The sequence below is a fragment of the Lampetra fluviatilis genome, chromosome 6, assembly GCF_964198595.1.
Source record: "Lampetra fluviatilis chromosome 6, kcLamFluv1.1, whole genome shotgun sequence".
Taxonomy (NCBI): Eukaryota; Metazoa; Chordata; class Hyperoartia; order Petromyzontiformes; family Petromyzontidae; genus Lampetra; species Lampetra fluviatilis.
Genome location: NC_136280.1, coordinates 7,450,747 through 7,473,783, shown reverse-complemented (window position 1 = coordinate 7,473,783; position 23,037 = coordinate 7,450,747). Strand labels below are relative to the sequence as shown.

Below are 23,037 nucleotides of genomic sequence, written 5' to 3'. Positions count from 1 at the left end.
TGTGTATATATATGCAGTATTATGTCCTAATTTTGCCATGTTTTGAGCAAAAAAATTGCGTATTTTTTTGTAGAATGAACGTATCTTAACTGTTGAGAAAGCATTTCTTATTTTGATACAAAAGTGTAATCTGAATGTCCATGTGCGTGGCCATATCAATGTCGTGTTCCTTAAGGAATTACTTTACACGTGAATATGTTGCCTTTGTTAAATGAACTTTTCAGCTACATGGTCCCAAGGAAGAGGCTGCCACCACCCACAGTAAAGACTTTAGCTTTGTTTGCGTCCAAGGGGCACTCATTAACTCGTTTCGCGAGGCTGTTGTGCTTGCAGCAATGTACTCCAATAGTTTTTTTTTCTAAGTAAACGATAAGGCTTTTCGTTGTCTCACAGCTGTATTGTAAACGTATGAGGTTATATGAACTGGTAATGTAAACTGGCGTTAAGGATCGACCAAAAATACTGCAGTGTGTTACCTGTATTCGTTATTATTTATGTTTTTTTGTCCACAATAACCACTCAATAAATGAACAACCTGTTTGCCAATTCCTGTGCTACAAACGCAGTGCACAACTGTCCTGAACTTTGTAAATTATACGCAAAGATAATACCTACGATAGTCACCCAGGAATGTCTGTCCATAACGCTCGTGACGTCACTCCATCGACCAGCCCCCCTCATTAATATTCATGAGCAGGTGACGTCCTCCAAATGGACACCCCCCATTATTACCTACTACAATGACCCAAGAATGTCTGTGTGCAACGCTCGTGACGTCACTCCACGTCAACCAGCCCCCGTCATTAATAATCATGAACAGGTAACGTCCTCCATGGACACCCCCCCCCCCTCATTAATAATCATGAGCAGGTGACGTCACTCCACATTGAGCACCTTCCCCCCTCATTAATAATCATGAGCAGGTGACGTCACTCCACATGCAGCACCCTCCCCTCATTAATAATCATGAGCAGGTTACGTCACTCCACATGGACCCCCATCCTCATTAATAACCATGAGCAGGTGACGTCACTCCACCAAACAGCCCCCCTCATTAATAATCATTATAAGGTGACGTCCTCAAAACGGACCCCTCCCCCCCATTCATAATAATTAGCGGGTGACGTCACTCCACACGTGGGGGGGTCGACTCCTCCCCCCTCCTCGGCGTCAACTCACAACCGTCACTACAAAGGCAGAACCCTCACGTCACGTGATCTCCGTCACGCTGTTGAGACATCGAAGTAAAAAGGACGTCATGGTGAACAAGGGATTATAACCTTTAAATGAAATAGGTCTGCGTCACCGCGCTCTTACAAATTGCACACGAATTGATGCAGTGAATATCACGTCGCGGGCTGCTTTGCGCTTGTAAGTTTTAGATTTACTGCAATACACCCGTCCTTGGACGGGCAAAAGGCGAGTTTAAATATAATTCACAAGTTACCTGCGTGACTGTAAACCATTTGAAAAGTTACGGGAAAATAACCATCTCCCCACCTGATTTTTTTATCACTTGTACAGGCAAAATGTCTGTCTAAAAGATGGACGCTTAGTTTCATTGCGAAGACAAGCCATCACTTGTAATCGATGTTTGTATAAAAATACATATTAATCTATTTAAACTCATGTTTTGTCGATGCCTTTTAAACATATAATGCAAGATCCTTTGCGACCATGAGGATTAATTTACCCATTCACATACAGCATATTAAACCAAAACATATTTCTCATTGATCAAGCTTGACCACGCTTAATATCAAACGTGTTTATCTCCAGAATCAAATTGAAATTATTCTGGAGATTTGGCGTAGTTTCAAAGACGACCAACAGCTTCGGGATGCTTCTATGCTGTGTGACGGTTTGCACACTGGACTTGCATCAATATCTGAGGTTTCTTAAACCCCCCTCCCCACCTCTGTCCACCCATCAGTACAAATGCGTCCACCAGTCGATCGGCAGGTTACCGTGGTGCAGTGTAGCAAGGGTGGAAAAGTTGGACAAAAAATACCTTTTAGAGCCGTCCCAACTACTCCCTCTAGTGGATGCCTTTCTGCAAGCATGTACCATCTGGCCAAGACTTGCCCATACTGCACATTCGTTTTCAGCTACGGTTTAAATGTCTCCCTTTACAAATCATTGACTTCCTTGCCAATCAATCGTGATTTAAAGCTTTCGTGACTGCAGGAATCCATACTCTTTGGTTCTTTCGGTAAAGTCACGTAGGTAGAAAATAAAATAAATCACGTTTCGGGCGCAACACAAGCTTCCCCACCTGATGACGGCCGCTTGTGTTGCGCCCGAAACGTCGTGATTTATTCCTTACAAATCATTGTTTAATGCCACTTGCTTTTCAACATTTTGGTGGTAATTTCTACATCGTGACTGCTGATGAATGTAATATAATTATCTGCCAAGTCTGTTGTGCCGGGACGTATACAATTGAATATACATTTGTACACTGTTGCCAAAGTGCAATATTCAATATACACATCAAAGATTGAATTGCAATTTCAAGGTACCATGTTGACAATGCTTATGGTAATATTTGGATCCAAATTGTTGAAAGGAGATGGCAGAACTCTTAGAAATATTAAAACCGATGCAAAATAAAATGTGCTTATTCGCACTGACTGGATTCACAAATAACACTGCATTGCTATTGGGAAACAAGGCAATGTTATGCGAGTTGTATTCCAAATAACAAAAGAAAGAAACGAGGTGAAAATTTCTGTACACTTTATCAAAATTTATTTCTTCAAACAAGACACAAACATAAAAAAATGCTCAAATAAAAAATACAAATAATTGTCTTTTTTTTGTCTAGTTTACCATACACATTTTCACAGCCACATAAGAGTAAAATAATGTTGTCACCTCCAGCAAACATCACAGGGGGGTGTGTGTGGGGGGGAACACCGATGTTTCCAAAATCCCCCTGTGCAATTATTTTTGCCTCGAGAAAAAAATAACTTCTGAAATACAGGATCATTTACACCTCTTGAACTAAGCACACACCAACAAAAATCAACGGAGGCTCATGTTGCAGTGTGCAGCAAGCAGTCTTTTGCGCTTAATCACCTGTACAGCTGGATACAACTAAAACACACGCGAATTGGGAGCTAAATAAAATACACATGTACAGTCTGCATAAAAGATAAAACAATGTAAACAATTGACCAGAAAAACACGTGAAGTAGAATGATTGTGTCCACCCATCTCACTGTGTGGAGTTTACCTTCATAATTGTGGGGTTTTTTTTTCTGGTATGGGGGGAAAACAACAACAACAACCACTGGGTTGATCATGGTAAAAAAACATAATTGACGCTCAAGATCGCGTCCGCGCTTCAGTGACAACCTATCACAGTAAGCCACAAAACCTTCAGAAATATTCCAACTTGGGGGGGGGGGGGGCGATGGGCATCCTTGTTAGAAACTTGGAGTGATTATAATTACATAACAAAAACCTTTACAAGAGACTACATTTTTGGTAGCAATCGCTGAATGGTGTGTATATATAAAAAAAATAACTGCTACAATATTAAATTACAATTTGCGTGCAAGTACTTTTGGGACTTACGCACCGAATGGCAATTTTTAAGGTGATAGGTTCTCATGTGTGGGTTAAATGACAACAAGAAAAGCACCTCCACATGGCCTTCCTCACTCCTCTGGTCACCGAGTATACCGATAAGAATAATTATCAATAATTATATCAATGAGAATAATTATCATATAAACTAGAAATGGTATAGCACCCCAACAGCGACATCACCTTCATTGTTTTAGGCTGGGTTCAAACTTGACTGTGCAAAACAAAAAAAAATCAACAAATGATCCACTGAGATTTTTATATCACATCCACACTAATGGCCAGGAGAACTCACCCAATGTGTGCAAAAGGCAAACGTTCCCTTGACATATATACACACACACACGTACACCCATATACACAGAATTTTATATAAAATGCACATTTACTTATAAATGTTTCAGCAGATAAATCAGCCAGTGCCACAACGCAAAAATACGTTGCGAGTCCACAGGAAAATTTCCACAGGATTTCACCAAATCACCATTAAAATTCACACCGCCGATAAGCTCTCAATAAATTACAAAGTAACACACTCCCTGAATCAGAATTATATATTTAAAACAGTTTGTTTCCCTCTTCAAACTGAACTCTTGTTGTACACACACTCGGGAATGAGCAACAGTACCACACATATCCCAATAATGTTGCAAGTGCAGCTTTTCAAGGTTAGGTCTTCCAGTCTTGGCTCACATATGCAAGCAGGTTGCATACAGACACTAAGCTGATACTGATATGAAGCCAAAATCTCTTGTTTATCACCAAGCATGTGTGTACACATAAATTAGCTCTAGATTCATATTCAAGCATCAGGGCAGCCTTGCCAACATAGAAGATGGCTTCGTGAGTATTTGATCGAGTGGACTTAATATCTTCAAGTTCCCTGGATGCTGTCCGCGGTTGGCATCATACAGTGTTGTAGAGAGGGTTAGTGGTGCGCTTCTTTTCACTTGTCTTTTTCAAGCGTCGCAACGGATGGGTTCTGCCATGCTGCTGTCTTTGCACGGAGGACCCCGCGTCTTGGGTTGCCGCAGTCACAATGCTCTGTGAACCATGTGCATCATCTCCCGCCGAAGATTCAACCCTTTGAGTTTGCAACACAGGCAACTGTGACCGATTACCATCATCGTGCGCCAGAATGTCAATTGGTTTGGTTGAGCAAATAATCACACTCGAACGTTCTCCCTGCGATGGTTCTCTTTGCCCAGACCTCTCTGTTGAAAGGACACGCTTCAGTTCCATTGGCTCCACGGGATCCAAGCTGGCCTCGTCATTCATGTCTTCCTGGCAGAGTCCGAAAGAACCCAGCTTTGCCAGAGAGTGTGAACGTTTCATCCGAGAAGGGGTGGTCAAGCCAGCTTGACGGTTTTTCGACTCAATCTCTTTGGCTTGCTGCCGGACACGGCCACTGGACAGTGCATCATGAACACCAATCTGCAGGCTATCTATGCTGCTGCCAACATACGGCGTGGGAGAGAAGAGCTGGAGATTTGGCCGAGGTGCGCTACTGGATTTCTTATCGTGCACTAAAGTTTCGCTGGTGCCAAGTGGTTTCACGGAAATTCCGTGTTTATTTTCAACGTCCGTTTCGGTTACATTCCTGCACTCCACCGCTTTTTCTGATTCAATTTTGCTGTCAATTTCAGTGTCCGTGTCCGTGCTGGTGTTTGTGACACCGTGGACTATAAAAGCCGTTGGATGCTCACACGTCGGTGCATCCCTAACCGCGACGGACAAGGAGAGTAAGCAAAATGGGGTTGATCTGGGTGGAATTTCGACGTCTCTCCCTGTTCTCATGTCGGCATTATGCTCGGCGAGATCTTCATCCGAGTTAGTGACGTGCTCCTCACCCTGCCTCGCAAAGCCCGTGGAAGCTGCCTCATCACCAACCAGTGCCACTTTGACGGAACTCGACGGCGATGACAGCTTTTCATTGAGCTCTTTCGTGTGCTTTTTCACTAGGCCTTTTTCTTCAAGAAACACCAGTGACTCTTGATGGTAAAGCTTGGATGGCCTCCGTGATGGAAGTAATAAACTGGTACTCCCATCTGGGTTCTCTTCAAACACAACTTCCATACTGGCCCTATTGTCCGACTCACTGTCAACAGTGCTTGGCTCACCGGAGCCTTTGCCATGTTTCATGGCAGGGTTGAAGACTGCAGGAGTATACTCAATGATTTCTATTGTCCTCTGAGGGGGTTGTGCGTCTGCCCTCTCCGCAGCAGGTGGCGCCACATCACTCGCATCATCGCAGTGCGAATCGACCACAATGTCTTCTGGAATGATTACCTCGCAATGTTCCACGTTGGACACAAGAGGGCTCACTTCGCTCAGCTTGGCATAAACAGGCTCGTGACTTTTGAAGGGCTCCGCTTCTTTAAGTTTAGATGGGCAAACCTCTTGTGCTCTTTGTAGCATTACCACAGCAACATCTTCAGTCTTAGTGGCATCCAGCTCCTGATCGGGGCTTTGTATATCATCTTTATGTTGCTCATCTTCTCTCCAATCTGGCTTTCTTTGCACACTCCTCTGAGTCGCCGCGGCTTTAACCTCCACCTCACCACTTTGCTCTTCCCCCTTTCTGCTTTTCCACACCAAGTCGCGGCCAATCTTTCCGTCGTTTTGGGAATTCTTGCGACTGAGCGATGTTCCCACAATCGGGCTGCTGGCCATGGGCTCGTGCTCCTTAAACCGCTCCTCCAGCTCCTTGGTGGCACGGCGCACAGTCCCGTGCATCATGGTGCGGTCGGTGTGCAGGCTCGACGACCTCCTCAGGTTCACCAAGGCGTTGGAGGATTTGTCTCGGTCCCGTTCAGTGTGAGGCGCGTCCGACCTGGACTGAGTCGACCTCCCTTCGGTGATTTGAGAAATGTCACTCGCTCCTGTCGAGCAATGAGAAAATCCGAAGGACGTCGTGGAATCGTGACCTAATGACCCTTTACGACAATGACCTGGAGATGGCACGGTGATGGGTCGCACCATTTCAGTAAGATTGGGAACTGCACCTTTGGATACAGTGCCGTCCTCCCTAGTGCAACTAGCTACCAGCATAGGGGAAGAGACTGCTACTTCAGCAGAACTGCCTTGACTCCATCCTGCCGATGAGGACTCCATTCCAGTCACAATTTCTTTTACGGAAACAGGAGGAACTTCAGCCTGATTCAGTATCTTCACGAGTTCCTGAGCAACAATAAGCAAAACAAAATATCGGTTATTCTTTTGAAACATTATTCAAAGAACACAAACCTACGAGAAACGAAAGCAAATAAATAGCATAACATTGAGAAAAATGAAATCGTTTCTAACATATAAATAACACTCAAGCATCAATTGTGATTCAAAGCTATGAGCAAGTACATTTAATCAATGCCTAAACATGCATCTAGGAGCAAAATTACCATTAACAAAACCAAAGCCAAACAATGTTACGGTATTGTCTAACCTTGAGGTCACTGTTGTTGTTATTATTGTTGTTGTTATTGTTGTTGTTGCTGTTACTGCTGCTGGTATTGGGAGCGGCATCATCCTGGGTGTTGTTCACGTCCACCTCTTGACTATTGCGCTTGTCGGTGGACGCGCTCGTTGCATCCGAGACGCTAAGCCGAGTTCCGGTGGAACGTATGGCAGGGCCCGGCTCCTCGCTTCGGGACATCAGTCTCTCCCGGCCTTTATTCTCCTGGGAGAGCTCTACATTTATGACAAGCCAAAAAAAAGACCAGAGCAGCACAGTTTTCAACATCAGCCTTACACCATAGTGGCCAATGTGTGTATTATAGCAGTATCCAATATCCAGGCTGGTGAAGTATCAAGCAAGTAACACCTAAACTTAAACAATTTTTTTTATTGCACCAGCTAAGGCCCACAGAGCTATATAGCGGTGTTTTAGAAACAGCATGGCCACAAATGATAGCTCGACAAAGTGGCTTATCATGTGGAAATGTATAGCAGTCTATGCTAAACACTTGTTTCTAAATGTGGAGGGAAAAACCGGAGGACCTGGAGAAAAATCCACACGACCAGGGGCAGCACATGCAAACTCCAAATATACAGGCGTGAGGGTCGGGTTCAAAACCACGATCTCCTGCATACCAGGCAAGGTAGTTAACATCTCGCCACCACGGCTCCCCTGCATTGTGGGTATAAAGCAAGGGGCATGGCCTTATAAATAAAGTTCTATCATGATATGCAGGTAGAAGCAATTGTCAATCCATTGCTGGATAAAGGCCTCCCAACTCCTGGCGGGTCAAATGGGATTTTGGCCATATTTGACGATGCTGGTCATCGCAGGTGAGGAGTGAAGAACTAGAATGGATTGTTTGCACTGCTCTCTACTGCCCACAATGCCATACATTTTGCACATGGTGGTCACCCATCAAAGCAATATCCACGAGGCTGCATTCCGCTTAGCTTCTGAGACGATAAGGCCTTGCGTATTTCTGGCGATTTTGTGATCGCCTCTATTACAATAACGGCCACTATAAGGTCTGTTGTATTAATTAAAATTGCACGCTGTGAACAATTGTCAAGTATTCAATGTAATGACATACATGTGGCATATTACTGCTTAAACTTCACGTATCGTTAACGCTCACAATTTAAAAATGATCATAATTTAACGTAGTTAAAAAAAATATAGTTACCTTTGAATTTCTCCATGGCGCTGAAGAAGTCGATCTTGTCCTCGGTGCTCGTCGTCAAGCACGTCTGCGGAGGCGACTCTGGCAAGGGGGCCGCCGCCGCATGTCCAGCGGCGGACGTTGACGCCGCGGGGGGTCCAGGCTGCTTCTGCGCGGCGGAGGACACCACCTCCTCAGCGGCTCTCCCACTGCCTCTCTGAGGCACCGCCGCCGCCGCCGCCGCCACCACGGTCAAGCCTTCTTGATGGCTCGTCGATGTCACCTCTGCGTTCACAGTCGTGGCGTGATCCCCCGTTTCATTTGTGAACTCTGTTGGGCCGCCACCAATGGGCGGGGGCGACGGTTCGGGCTGGGGATGCTGGTGGCCGGCGACGGCAACCTCTTGCTCCTCGTCGGGGCTCTTAGGCCACACTGCAAGGCCGCTCCCCGTGGGCCACGCCATGGCGGTGGCTGCTGCACAGCTGGAGGTGCTCGACAGGCAGAACAATTGGGGATCGTCCAGGCACGTGCGGTTGTTGCCTGAACACGCAAAAAAACAAACGTGACAACCAAATTGCAATACACATGTTCGGTTCTAGATTTGAAGCTTTCGTGACTGCAAGGATTCATATTCTTAGGTTTTTTCGGTAAAGTCACGTAGGTAAAAAATTTAAATTAATAAAAGTAAAATAGAATAAAAATCACGACGTTTCGGAGGCAACACAAGCTTCCGTCTTCAGGTGGAACCGTCACAGCACGATAGCTGTACCGAAAAAAACCTAAGAATACACATGTTCAGTGTATGTCAGCATTTGACTTCTGTTTTGATTTGCAATAATCATTTGACAATGTGTGTTTGTAGGCGTGTATGTGTGTTGTTCTACAGCGCAAAAACGCAATTCAATGTGTTGCTATATATGCAAAGTAAGAAAGTGGACACTGATACGCGACTTTATATTATTTTCACAATCCCTGTGCGATTTCACAATTAGTATCAAAAATAGGCCAGCATTAGTTGAGTTGTACTACTTTTCAAATGCGGCACCTTAAATCTTGTTTAATAGCCACACATTGAGCCTGCTTTGTGTTTAGTTTGTTGTCCGTTCCCCCCCCCCGCACCTCCGATTATCACGGTTGGCTACGTACGGTGCGAAAGAAGTTCAAAGCACGTACAAACATTGCACATTTCCTTATGCCAACACTATAAAACGATGGGGGGGGGGGGGGGGGAAATCCCCTACGTAAAAGCCGAGTTGCTGACAATGCAACGGTAAAAACCCTCACCATCTCCTCCTCGGGTGATGCCAGTCATTCCCGTGTCCCCCAGCTCGAACGGGTAGAACGTGCTCTCCTTTGTGAACGAGCGCGAGCGAGTGGTTTGAACCTCGTGCGATGGGGACAGCTCCTCTGGGCCGCGGTGTCCGAGAGCGCCCGTTCCCCCAGCCTGCAAAGCGATGGCGATGTTCGATTGCATTAACAAATTGGTTGTGACAAGTACGCAAGTAATAACGCACACAAACGCAGCATTGCAATAAAACTTTTTCACGCGAAGCCGCGTAAAAAAGTAATTTGCTGCCACTGTAAATTTAAGGGTAATTCGCTATAATTTATTCCCCCAAAAAGGGATAAATGCTAGGGCATATAAATAAACTTCCATTCTTATGTTCATGATACTCGCATTGAATTGTGCGTGAGAATCGATCGCTTTCGATCCGTGTACATTGCATTAAAAAAACTGCGCGTAAAACTTCGCGTGTACAGAAAATAACATGGATTCATTTGAAATGAGACAATGAACAATATAAACTACCTAGAAATGCAGAATGAGTAATTTAACGTGTTATAAAATTGAAATGAGTAAATATTAAAAGCTAATAAAATATTAACAGAAAAATATATTGTTAAAAAGCCACACAGTAAAAAAAAACAGCACTTGCTTGGTGACACTAAAGCAAAATGACACGGGTTGTAATCGGACAAATTGCCCCTCGTAAAACGTGTCTATGTAGGTGAGGTCTGCGGACCATGGGAGGAGAGTCGTGGTCTGCGTACCATGTGGTGCTTGGATCCTTGCAAGCCGCCAGAAGGCTTGATGAGACGCTCGCTCAAGTTGCTATCCGAGTGCGAGCGCCATAGCTTATTGTGTCTTTGTTTACTGCAAAGTAAAAAACAACATAAAAACAACTCAACATCCCATCCGCACGTCATCTCTTCGGAGCTTATAATTGCACGCTCAATTAATGTATGTATGTATGTTGAACTTCTTTCGCACTGTACATAGTCAACTGTGATCATTGGAGGTGCGGGGGAAGGACAACAAACTGAACACAAAAAGCAGTTCTAAAGAAATTAGTTTTCAATTTTGATTTAAAAGTGCATAGCTCCAGTGGATTCCTAATATCGGAAGAGCATTGTTAAATGGTTAGCCAAAAGCTGCTGCGAGGATGACCAGAGTTTGCAGGATGGTTACCGAATGCGTATAAATGCAGCCTTTACATTTGTTATAAGAAATGTTTCCTTTAAATGTACCTAGTTTGTTTTATGGCATTGTAAAAATTTTTTTCTAGATTCTGACTTTAATGAGAATTTATTTCCCTGAAAACATGGCTGTCCCCAGATTTTGCTGAACACGTACAAATGTCACTCAACAACCGCGTGACTGCATTGCATATGAAAGCAAAGCTCATATGACCGAGAATATAGTAAAAAATCCTAATGCTATAACAAAGCAATAAAAAAGACGATGGCAACTCAGCCCACCGAGACATCGCTAATTGTTTTAAAGGTTTTCCCACCCTATCAGACAAGCATGTATGCACAAACGCACGCACAGACGCGTACACATGGCGCAAGAACTCGCACCCAGACGCTCGTGTTCTAACACACAAGTGCTAATCTTGCTGGTATGCAGCATGACTTCTCCTTTCTAAACACGAAGGTACCCCCCCCCACCACCACCATTGCCAGTCTTTCCCAAAAGATACACAGATCTCGGTAATGGTATTGCTTCGCTGTCTGAAATAATCCATCAACATCGCTGGAGAAGTTATGTAATGTGGAGTGTACGTGGCCAGACAGGCAGATTGGCACATTTCCTAAGTGTAGCTATAAGTAGTCTCATGGTTGCCTTAAAAATTGTATTTAATCAAGTGTTGGAAGGGTAAAATAAATGGCAGGCGCAACAACAAATTGTTGCTCGTGGCGTTTCGAGGAACGTGTTCCAATTAAAACAGCATTTCAACGACAATAATAAACAAGCCAGCAGGCCACACGCAGATTCTCAGCTGTCAGCGTGTTACTTAATACCAACGGAACAAGAACACTAACCTAAATACACTCAGTTGAACAAAGATGAAACCACAGTTACATCTCTTTATCTAGTCTGTTCGAACTTGTTGCTTAATTAATTCACAGCTTTTTGTCAAGCCCACTGCTCGCTGAAGGCCTCCCCATAGTCACGGGGGTTGTTTTGACCATACTTCACCACAATGATGAAGAGGTGTGGGGGTGGCCAGCACCAGTTCTGATGTCACTCACAGCTGAACGTTAGCCGTGGCCAGAAATCAGTTAAGGTTACCAGGTTCAGTGCAGTGCGTTAACCACTGCACAAACACTCCCCCCGCTATTCTAAGGGATTAAATGTATTTTAATTATCTAACCACAGAAATGTAATTCAATTCATTATTTAAGAAGGAATTTAAAAGTGTATAATTAAGTCCTGTCAGACACTATATCTCTGAGAAAATCGAGGAGGTAATGTTATACCCAGTACGGCCAGTGTAAACATCATCATATGACACCGATGTAAAACGAGAATATGTCCCCAAGACTAATGTGCAAGACAAACGTTCCTGGAATAAAAAGTTAAAATTGAGACTGCACAACAGTCGAGTGATATTATTTGTACTTAAAACATATAGTTGAGAAAAGAAAACAAGGAAAAGCTGTATACCAGAATCCATTTACAGTATACATGTTTATATCATAATGGGCAACAATCCATTACGATCGCAAATCATGTCCACAGCATAATGACATGGCGATGGGCAAGAGATGCTTTTAGCACGAATGTGTATTTTAAATGACTGTTTACATATCTGCCATTTCGATTTAAAGCTTTCGTGACTGCAGGGATTACTATTCTTGGTTCTTTTCGGTAAAGTCACGTGGAAGGGAATAAAAAAAACTATATTTTTTATTTTGATTTAAAGCTTTCGTGACTGCAGGGATTCATCTTCTTGGTTCTTTCGGTAAAGTCACGTAGGAGGGAAATAATAAAATAATAAAAAATAATACAAATAAAACATAATAAAATACAATTCTCAGAGAATTCTCAGAGAATTGTATTTTATTATGTTTTATTTTTATTATTTCCCTTCTACGTGACTTTACCGAAAGAACCAAGCACATATCTGCCATTCTTTATCCACTGCTGGATGAAGACCTCCCTACATCGTACGTGAGATAATCCTCAAAGCTCCATCTCCTCGACAGTTGGCCTCTCGGGCAGTTCCCTCCACTGGCTGCCGTTCTCCGTCACCACTCCTGCCCATTGGCCATGAAAGCATTGGACGTGTGCGCTCCTTCCAACACCCAATTACTTTTCTCAACAGTCATTATGACGTTTCTGATTTGCGTTTGTTCTTTGATCCACATTATTGCCCTGTCTCTCACGCAATTCCCAGCATCCTTCTCTCCGTGCTCGTTTGTGTAATTTTTCAGATTTTTGTTCCATTTCGTTTATGATACGTGGCATAGCTAGCAGTATTGAATACTGAAAAATTGTTCTTCCATAAGAAGTCCAGTATGCTCCTTTTTCATGACCGTATAAAATCCTTCAAAAGTACTTCAACCTGCCCTCATTCGACTCTTTCGTTCATCACTATTATCCCGGTTCACCTTCACACATTAATGTAGATATACGCACTCCGTTGGAGCCTCAAGTTGCCTGCACCCTTCTGTTACGAAAATGTATTTTGCTTGTATTCATCTTGACTGCCACTTTGCATACGTATTTGTTAAGTTATTCAAAAATGCCTGTAATTTTGTACTATTTGGTCGTTATAATGACTATGTCAGAGATTCCGAAATGATAAAACACTTTCACCATTTGATTCAAAGTTGGTAGCCTCATTTGTATGCTTTCAATTCTCCAATACAGTTTTTGGAAAAAAGCTTCGAGGCTCTTAAAATAGCCTTGGCGAGAGAGTATATCCCTGCCTGACCCTTCTTCTGATTTGTAGTTTGTTGTTTTATATAGTACCGTCGTGGATTTATAGTTTGATAATCTATATAAATTGTTTTTAACCTTCATTTGCAAGAGCTTTGATTAATAAAAAAATTAACTTTTTGTGCGATGTTATGATTCATTAAAACATCATTTTGACAAGTCAACATCGTTGGTGTCGATGTTTATTTTTGAAACCCCATGGACAAATACTAATATTTACTAAATATTTGTCCAAGTTTGAACATCACATTAAGGTCACATATGCACTGGAAAGTTCATTATTTCATAACCAATGCTCAGCCATAAGAGTAAACACTTAACCAAAATATAGACTGCCATGCCTGACTAAAAATACACACTCACATGACTGTTTCCATGGCGTACTCTTTTTTTTGAAGCAGATAAAATGTGGGCACATGACAAGCCTTGAATACTTAACACTGAATATCATATTGTGGTTGCTGAAAACACTTGCGTGCTAATACGATCTTGGCAGGTGGAACAATCAGCAATTCACTTAATGGTTGTATCCTTTTGGTACACACCAACATCTACCTTTCAAATCTGGTGTCACAACTTGAGACACATCACAGCCACTCACGTACCATTTCTAATTCAACAACTTGGTAGCGAGTTGCTAGTAAAATGCAATACATATACTTTGATATTCTGAAATACCTATGGTCCTTTCACATTATCACACTTGAACAAAACCGGGTCTGTACTCGTAAATGCCAATTCACTTTGCATAGATGTGAATCTTAACCGCATCTTCATTACGGGATGTATGTTTAGACCGATACGATTCACGGCAATGGTTCTTTTCAGCACTGAGTTTTTTGCAGCCCCTGACAATGCCCCTGACAATCCAATCGTGGTCTTCATGGTGAGGCCACATGGAGAGGGAACATTATATTGTTTGACTTGCATCCCACTGGGATTTTTGCACACAGTGTTGGTGTACGGTGCTTTTCTGCAATATTTTGCTGTCTTTTCTTGGATTTTCTGTTTGAACATAGTCACTTTAGGATATTTTCATGTTCATGTTTTTGTTTTTTTGTTTGTTGCGGTTGCACCCGATTCAAGAGCCGAATGGCTCACAGGGCTACACCTAATAAATGAAACTTGAAACAGTGTGGGCCCCCCCCCCACCTGGAGGATCACACTCGCGCAGCAATGGTTCTGCTACCCACCTGGCATCGAGGATGCCCTGGTACTCCTCCAGTTGTCGCATGAAGCTCGCGTTGGGCTTTGCAACGTTGCGCTTCTCTTTGACAAAGTTGAACGCCTTGTCCAGACTCCAGCCGTACTCCTTCATGGCATAGGCGATGACGGTGGAAGCGGAGCGACTCACTCCCATCTTGCAGTGCACCAGGCACTTGGAGCCGCTCTTTCTGTTTGTGCGGAAAAATGTAGACACGCGCACACACACATACAGATATATATATGACCTGACACAGCAGGAATCATGGTCATGATCGTAATAATAGTGAGTAAAAGCAAGAGATTTCTCTCCACACACACACAACATTTATGGTGTGAGCAAAGACATAGGGCAGTGCAAATGGATTATAAAAAGGATTTGATCATTTAACTGCTACCCCCCCTTGTTAAATATCCTTTTTTAGGGTTAATGATTACAACCCATGTAATGTGTTAAATATCCTTCCAAATAGTGTTTGTATACCAAGTTATAGCAGTGAACATTTGCCAACTACACTGCCATATAAACAGCAGACTAGATTTACACATACACGATTCCTCCCTATTCGTGATGTGTACAAAGTTGGCAAAAAACAGAATCGTTCTTCACAACAACATGCATGCCAGACAACTCACTTGGCCTTTGAAATGAACTTGAATGTGTCGTTCCAGTAAGCCAAAAGGTCGGTAGCCTCTTCATCGTACACTCGGATATTGTGATACACGAAGAGACCAGGGAAGAAATTATCAATCTCCCGAGTAACGTTCAGGATGTATCCCACCCTGTAACACAACAAGAATGCACTCATTTTGGATCGCAATCAAGAAACCATTAAACAAACAATTTGACTACGTCAACAAACACACCAAAAATGGGCCACGCACAACATTCATTACACAACATGTAATATGTCGCATTCAATTTAGAACACAATGGAAGCATTAACATTTAGCGCTGCTAGACAATGGACAACTTAAAAAAAAACTGAGCAGAGCTTACCCTCGACTTTGCAGCTCTTCCAAATTGGATGCATTCCACTCTGAGCCCTGCAAGAAACAGCACAAAACCCAATCAATGTCTTTATGCTTCGATTTAAAGCTTTCGTGACTGCAGGGATTCATCTTCTTGGTTCTTTCGGTAAAGTCACGTAGAAGGGAAGCAATAAAATAATAAAAATAAAACATAATTCAATAATTCTCACGATGTTTCGGCCACAACGCAAGCAGCCGTCCTCAGGTGAAGACAAGGTCTGTCGGGGAGACAGCGTCTGAATGAATTCCCCCGACAGACCTGGTCTTCACCTGAGGACGGCTGCTTGCGTTGTGGCCGAAACGTCGTGAGAATTATTTTATTATGTTTTATTTTTATTATTTTGTTACTTACCTTCTACGTGACTTTACCAAAAGAACCAAGAAAATGTCTTTATGCTTCAGTGCACAAGATTCCTGGCTTCCAAATGCTACATGTGGCAACTGTTGTTTTGCCATGCAAGAACCAACACTTCTCTTTGTTTCGCGTGTAAGAATCTAAAATGTTAAACCAGCCCCCAAGTGTGCTAGCAGTGTTTGAGCCTTAGATCTTGAGCTGCACATTATAGATGCTGTTGTGTATTGTTTTATTTGACAGATGTGTAGAGTAAGTGAAACTGAACATGTGCCGAGAAAAGAGTCATATTTTACAAAGATTCAAGTTTATTAATTAGTAAGGCAGTGAAACATTCTAATTGTATAAAGTTGAATAGACGAAACAAATCATTTTAAGACGATGCTATTTGTGATCATTTTGGCATTATAGTAGATATTCAATTGAACATACTTTTAAGCCCTTTGTCAATTCACTGCTGATTTAATGGATGCCACAACATGTCCATTCTCTCAATAGCCAACTAGGAAACTTGTTGAACTGGACAAATTTTACACTTATAAAACAATGTTGACACTGCAGTAACGCAGTGGTTATTGCAAACTGCACTTTGAACCCGATTACCTGAGTTTGATTCCCGGCCATGGCTAACACAATCTGCACTAACCAGCATGGTGAAGTGTGGATATTAATTTTTGTATTTCTTAAACACTGAGATGCATTTTAACATCACAAGCAAATCATCAGGTATGGGTTTATAACCGCCATTATGACTGACATGCACTTAATGAGCGAGAGAGAAATCGTTTTACATAAGGCCCACTCACACGTCAGGACACAAGGCATACCAGATAGACGTGGTCAAAGATTTCCGATGCACCGTCCATTTGTCCCAGAATCACAATCATCTCATTGTCAATGAATTCACGGTATTCTTTCAGGTTGCAATTCATCAGCATCTCCAACTCTGTGCGGATCTGGAATATGAAATTGAAAGAAAAAAAGATGAAAATATGGTAACCTTTAACGTAATTTTTTTTTTTATCAGGCTCTACAAAATAGTGTACTGTTAATTAATTTTGTATGGCGAAGCTACTGATCACCTTTATTCCACCATTAATACAGTAAACTGGCATCTCAATATCCCAATATGTCAATATTTTAAAAGCTTTAATTCATTGTAAGTAATGGATTCTGGTTAAGTATATGCATGACGATTTATTAAAACCAATGCAGATAAAAAGCTAAAAACATACGAGAGCGAGTAGGAAACATACATACAGTATATGAACCTCATGGCGGGACCCCGGGGTCCCATAAGCCCCCGGCTCTCGCATAAATTGCGTTGCGATGTCATTTTATGTCTGCTGAAGGCGAACGATACGGCAATCTATTCCTCTCGACGAGCTCTACACGATGCGCTAATCAAAGTTTAAAAGTTTTGTTTCTTCTGCGCATTCGTCCTCGCTGCTGCGCTTGGACGACACAACGACAGAACGATCCGCGCCAGGTGGGTCGCGGCGTTTATGTGCGCCGGGGGATGGAGTCGCCAAAAATAAATTACGATGTTGACATCCGTTTATTCGGGACCCCGGCTGTCCCGCCATAAGGTTCGTATACAGTTTTAAAACTTGGAATTGAGCTCGGAAATAACTCCACTCGCCTCCTTGGATGTAATGTTCTCCAGATCTTTCTGCATCATTATTTCTCTCAGCTTTGTTCGGAGCAGCTTCTCTGTTCTTTCCCGCTCTGTGGGTCTGTGACACCATAAACATTACATTGTGGGGCTTTGCGAGTTTACATTCACTCACATATGGACACCATCAGCCTCATGGGCAACCACAAAAGTTAATCATTAACAATGTGACATATGCAAGTCTAGAAATCTGGCTAGTACTTTTACTATAGCTATTGTTTGAACGTCTTGTTAGGATTCTATCAATGAGGTTCTAACTTTAAGATGAAAAGTGCAATTCTACACTGGTCAACATAGGATAAGTGCCACATAATTCCTCCCTTGCACGCAATCAAAGTACCAGTTGCTCTGAAGTACATTTCTCATGGGTGTGATAGTCATCTAAAGATTAACTGTGTGCGTACTGTCTGAACTTACTGGTCAGTGAAAAGTACAGGAGAATCGGAGCGCATGGACTGCAGATCATGCATGGCGTTCCATTCATACACGCAGCTCTGCTCAGAGTTGATTCGACTTTCATAATAACCAACCCATGTAAGGAACAGACTCCCAGGGTAATAGTTATTTATCCGTGCCATCTCACATGTCTTGTGCAAACACTGGAGTGCGGACCTAAAAGACGTACACAACACAGAACGTTATTTTATTTTAGCATCGTCGAAAATCACATCAGTGCAGTCGACTTATTGAAATAATGATCACAAACCTGGCTAAAAAGTACACAAATAAAATCGATACTCGTGCAATTTATATAAATTAAACTTACTTATAAAACCAATAAAAAACATAAGAATAAAAAACTAACTTACCACATGGCTTGCACGGAGACAGGCTTGAATATATGTGTCCGATTCACTGTTGTTACACTGAAGCCACTGCAGAACAGAATGAGAAAACAAATATTACAAACCAACTACCGTGAAAACAAGCAAGCTGTAACAAGATTCCCAGCCACTCCACCGTGTTGTAAAAGGCCACAATGTGACATCACTTCCATCATGCAGCCCCCGTGAGCAGCACGACGTATAAAGTGCTGCCAACCTGTAAGCAATTATCCACCTGTATATTTCATAACACTACAAAAAACATAATGGCTACAAGTTCTGGCCATGCGCACTGCTTTAAGTAAAACAAGTGTCATTATCGACCACACGATTATAAAATAACAGGACCCTGCGGGGTGGGCTGGTAGGAATAATACTAATACCGGTACAGGGATATCGACCGGGTATAGAGGAGTTAAAAAGAAAATGATTTGTGCATGGGGGGTGAGCGATGACGTCCACACCCCCCTCCCCACTGACTCGCGCGCCCACAGAGCAAGGATTGCAACAGGCGATGTCATTGGCTGCGCCGGATGCGACGGCCATCTTGTTTAGTTCATTTAGTTCACGGATCGCAGGGGGAGCGGGCGGCCATCTTGTCGGACAGACGGACAGTCGGACGGACGGACACATTAATCTATTGGTGGTCTGGTCCACTTCGTTCCTACCAGTATAACTGCGCAGTTGTCAAACAAAGAGGAGACGTACCCATCGCCATCGAGGTGAATTTTTGTGTCGCTCCATAGCGGTAAAACCAAACCAATCGTACACGTGTTGCTGGGTGAGAGAGAGAAAGAACAAAACAATCAATAAACCTGTGATTGTTTTCATTCAGAACAATATTTCAAAGCAATTGAGCCATTGCATCTCTTGTAAAGCAGCAACATCTCATGCACAATATTGATGAAGAAAATTATAGCCCCTTTTTAAGCCAAAGTGAAAACATTTATTTCAGACATACTTATCTTTAAGCCAGAAAATAAGTATTTTTAAAAGATAAATTAGGTTCTACAAGATGACACTATTGTGCCAATAGTAGGGGATAATTAAATCCGATTTAAAACTGTTTAATTTAATAGTACTTGACAAGCTGAATAACAAAAACATCGCATGATTTGTTTACTTGACGTACAATTTTTAACAGCCAACGCATTCAACTAATATCTGTCACATTTTCCTCCCCAAGACTCTGCATCATGCCATTCCTCTCCACGGGCTTAGGATACACGTGACCCAACTTTGAACCGTTACAGGGACAGTCGGAAAGAATTCAAAACACACGCAGCAACATTGGCAAGCCTAGAGTTTTGGATGCTGGTACCTTTCGCGGCTAGGGAAATCCATGCCAAGCACAATGCTCTCCTCCGTGTCCTGTCTTCCGTTGGTATAAACCACCACCATGTAGCGCGTCCGTTGGGGATAGCCACTCTCCAGCCGCACTGCCTACAAGGATAGGGAAATAGCAAGAACAACCTATGCAACCACAGCATGGGGAAATGTATGGAAAGTGCTGTAACAGGAACCCACTGCAATGGACACATTAACTGACAAAGTGGCAGGGTTTTCTGGAAGGGCATTCATTCAATGTTACATGACACATGTTACCCACGTAACATGGGCTTTATCTTGACATTGCTGTGGTAGACTCACCATGCTACCCAGTCTCCAGTGTGTCTTCACCAGTTAAGCATCTACGCTTGGCATCATCTGCCAACCTTGTGTGCCTTTACTTTCAAACGTGTTGAATACATGGGCGCACATTTATTCACGCCGACGCCAAAGAAAATTGTTATGATCACTTCGGCAAACGGGGCGTAACAAAACAAACTTATCTGAAAGCTACGTCTCAAGTGATGGATGGCATGTCTTCCTCTATTTTGTTTCATGAACAAAAAATAAACAAGCCAAATACCTCGCCAGTATGTGTTTTTGTTTCCTGTAACTAGCATGATTTCAAAACACAGTGCTGTACGAGTGAAATACAACCCGGGTGATGTAGCTCATCAATGCTGGTGTTGAGATTTTGTTGAAAGATGTCTCCCTCACCACAAAGCAGAATGCATTGCATCATGCGGAGTTGTGTGCTGATAAGGGATCAACTGGCTCCGGGTGGCGTCACTAAGAATCTCTGTCTACGTGAGAATGTCAGTGTACATTGCCCAAGTGCTTAACGCACAGCAACATGTATGCTGGCGCTTATGCACCAAACCATTTTTTAAGCACTCTGACCAGCACCAAGTACCGATTAATTTTCTGTAATATAATTAGCTATCAATGTCTTCCGTGCTGACCGAATGTGCTATGCTTTGAACAATATCTACATTCCAGAGATGGCAGTATTTATTCAAATCTGTGACTGTATGAGCAGCAATATAGTAGCAATTGGAATATCTTTCAGCCGGGAGCCTCCTGAATAATAGTCCGGAGAATCAGTGAGGCTTTCGTGGGTAGACCAAGCATAATAATAATAAAAGCTCCTGTACATATTGAATTACTCATCATAGTACAGGTTTCCGATATTGCAAAACATTAAATGTGTGCGTTGTGCAATAAGTCAATCTGCCTTCGTAAAAAAAAGATGAATCATCGTGTAAAGGTTAACCATAATAATTTTACACTCGTGTGGATTGGTAGTGCAGTGGCATACAAACTGTGCTATGAGCCCAACAACCTAAGTTTCATTCCTGGCCAGAGCTAACATCAGTGGTGATGAGATATATGAACCGGCCAACAACCCTGCCCCCCACACACCTCAACAACCATCTACTTTATCAACCTGCACTGAACCGGCGAGAGGTATGGTCAAAAAACCCCCATGACCGGCTTGTTATGGGGCAGGCTTTCATATCGTACTAAGGACGTGTCCATATGTGCGTCTTTACAAGGGGGTACAGGGAAATACATTGGGCGTATAACAGAGGTCGCAACCGGGTACCCGATACCCGTACCCTACCCGATACCCGGCTACCCGTACCCGGCCGGGTACGGGTAGCCGTTTGCGACCCTGGTGCGGCCGGGTACGGGTAGGCCGTGAGTCACTGGTGAGTAACCTTTTGTCACTCATTTTGGGTAGGGTACGGGTAGAGAACGGGTACCCGTACCCGGCCGGGTACGGGTACGGGTACCCATTTGCGACCCTGGCGTGGCCGGGTACGGGTAAGAAATCAAAACCCGTTTGCGACCTCTGGCGTATAATGTTACCTTCAAAACCGAGGCCTACTATGGCTCACAATTAGAGGAACAGACTGCAGAAGTTTTGATAATTATTGGATGTGTTTTCTTCTTAAAAGTAGAAAGGTTAGACAACCTGATAATAATTAACAAAAGGTACATTTTGTCAATACAGTATTTATCATGCCTACAAGCATTAATAAAAGTGAGAATGCCACATTGCTATTCCCATATCCTGAGTGACTGATGTCACCTGGATGTGTGAAAAGCGTTTAAAATAAAATACATAAATAATAAACAGGAATAACAATACGAGAGAAACACAAGCCAGATGTTTATGTTCACAACAGCGGTGTAGCATTTCACGCAGTAGTAACTGAGATAGTACATTCAGAACTGCATATTAAAAAAAAACAGTGATACCCCCGGTTTACGTGGTGGATGACGACGTATACCGAAACGACATAAATCAGAGTAATTTATAGGGTAGGAGGAGGCGACTGATACGAGAAAGGATGGATGGATACTGTCAGCAACATAAGTGTGATTTGCGGCGACGCAAATCGGAAAGAAGTATTAATAAAGTGTCAACGTACTGTATTTGCAAAACGACGTAAAATGGGGAGACGTAAATCGGGGTATTACTGTACCGATTACATTCAGATTAAAGCCGATGTGATCTGTGTTCTTACAAGTTTGATGTTATCCTCTGCCCGAAGGATGTTGAGCATGGCCTGCAGATGTTGCTGCAGATCACCTGAAAAAGAAAAGCGGGTTGAAAAGCCATTGGCAACAAAGCGTTTCTGTCCGGTCATCTCTGCTACTGAGTAGGGCAGTGAAAACGGGACACACTTAGAGGACTAACCATAGAAACAAAACGGGGTATCTACAATCCAATAATCATTTAACATGCTTCAGTTTTCAGTTTCATTGATTAGGTATAACCCTGTGAGCCATGCGGCTCTGGACTTGGGTGCAACCGCAACAAAAACATGAAACATCTTAAAGTGACTACACGCAACAGAAAAATCCAGGAAAAGACAGCAAAGTTTTCCAGAAAAAACACCGCATTTCAACGCTGTGTGCAAAAATCCCAGTGGGATGCAAGTCAAACAATAACAACCATAAGACAATTTAGATTAAAGTTATCAGGCTAACTCTGTACTACAATAAACATGGCTAAACCAAAACGTTTTCAAAATCACCTAAATAAAGCTATAAAAACAATGTAACAGTGATCATAGGAACTGTGATGCTAACACAAGCACCACGATTCGCCACTAAGTGTCGGTGACGTCACCATAGAGCTTGTGCCAGGCTAGGTGCACATAATAAAACAC

The 23,037-nt window shown here is 42.8% G+C and overlaps 1 protein-coding gene across 5 annotated transcripts in view; it reads right to left on the bottom strand.

Moving 5' to 3' along the window:
• Nucleotides 1-4,221: 4,221 nt before the first annotated feature.
• LOC144933107 (protein phosphatase Slingshot homolog 2-like) overlaps nucleotides 4,222-23,037 on the bottom strand; it is a 60,558-nt gene continuing 41,742 nt past the window's right edge. For all 5 annotated transcript variants that reach the window (XM_078857646.1, XM_078857649.1, XM_078857644.1 and 2 more), the window contains 15 exons: nucleotides 22,390-22,454; nucleotides 19,848-19,969; nucleotides 19,235-19,303; nucleotides 18,512-18,577; nucleotides 18,120-18,314; nucleotides 17,670-17,763; nucleotides 16,855-16,983; nucleotides 15,644-15,690; nucleotides 15,280-15,426; nucleotides 14,634-14,834; nucleotides 10,263-10,365; nucleotides 9,495-9,654; nucleotides 8,235-8,750; nucleotides 7,037-7,281; nucleotides 4,222-6,774 (listed from right to left, as the gene is read on the bottom strand). In XM_078857646.1, coding sequence (XP_078713772.1) covers nucleotides 4,501-6,774; nucleotides 7,037-7,281; nucleotides 8,235-8,750; nucleotides 9,495-9,654; nucleotides 10,263-10,365; nucleotides 14,634-14,834; nucleotides 15,280-15,426; nucleotides 15,644-15,690; nucleotides 16,855-16,983; nucleotides 17,670-17,763; nucleotides 18,120-18,314; nucleotides 18,512-18,577; nucleotides 19,235-19,303; nucleotides 19,848-19,969; nucleotides 22,390-22,454 — 4,433 coding nt within the window. In that variant the 3' untranslated portion in view covers nucleotides 4,222-4,500. The remainder of the gene's footprint in view (nucleotides 6,775-7,036; nucleotides 7,282-8,234; nucleotides 8,751-9,494; nucleotides 9,655-10,262; nucleotides 10,366-14,633; nucleotides 14,835-15,279; nucleotides 15,427-15,643; nucleotides 15,691-16,854; nucleotides 16,984-17,669; nucleotides 17,764-18,119; nucleotides 18,315-18,511; nucleotides 18,578-19,234; nucleotides 19,304-19,847; nucleotides 19,970-22,389; nucleotides 22,455-23,037) is intronic.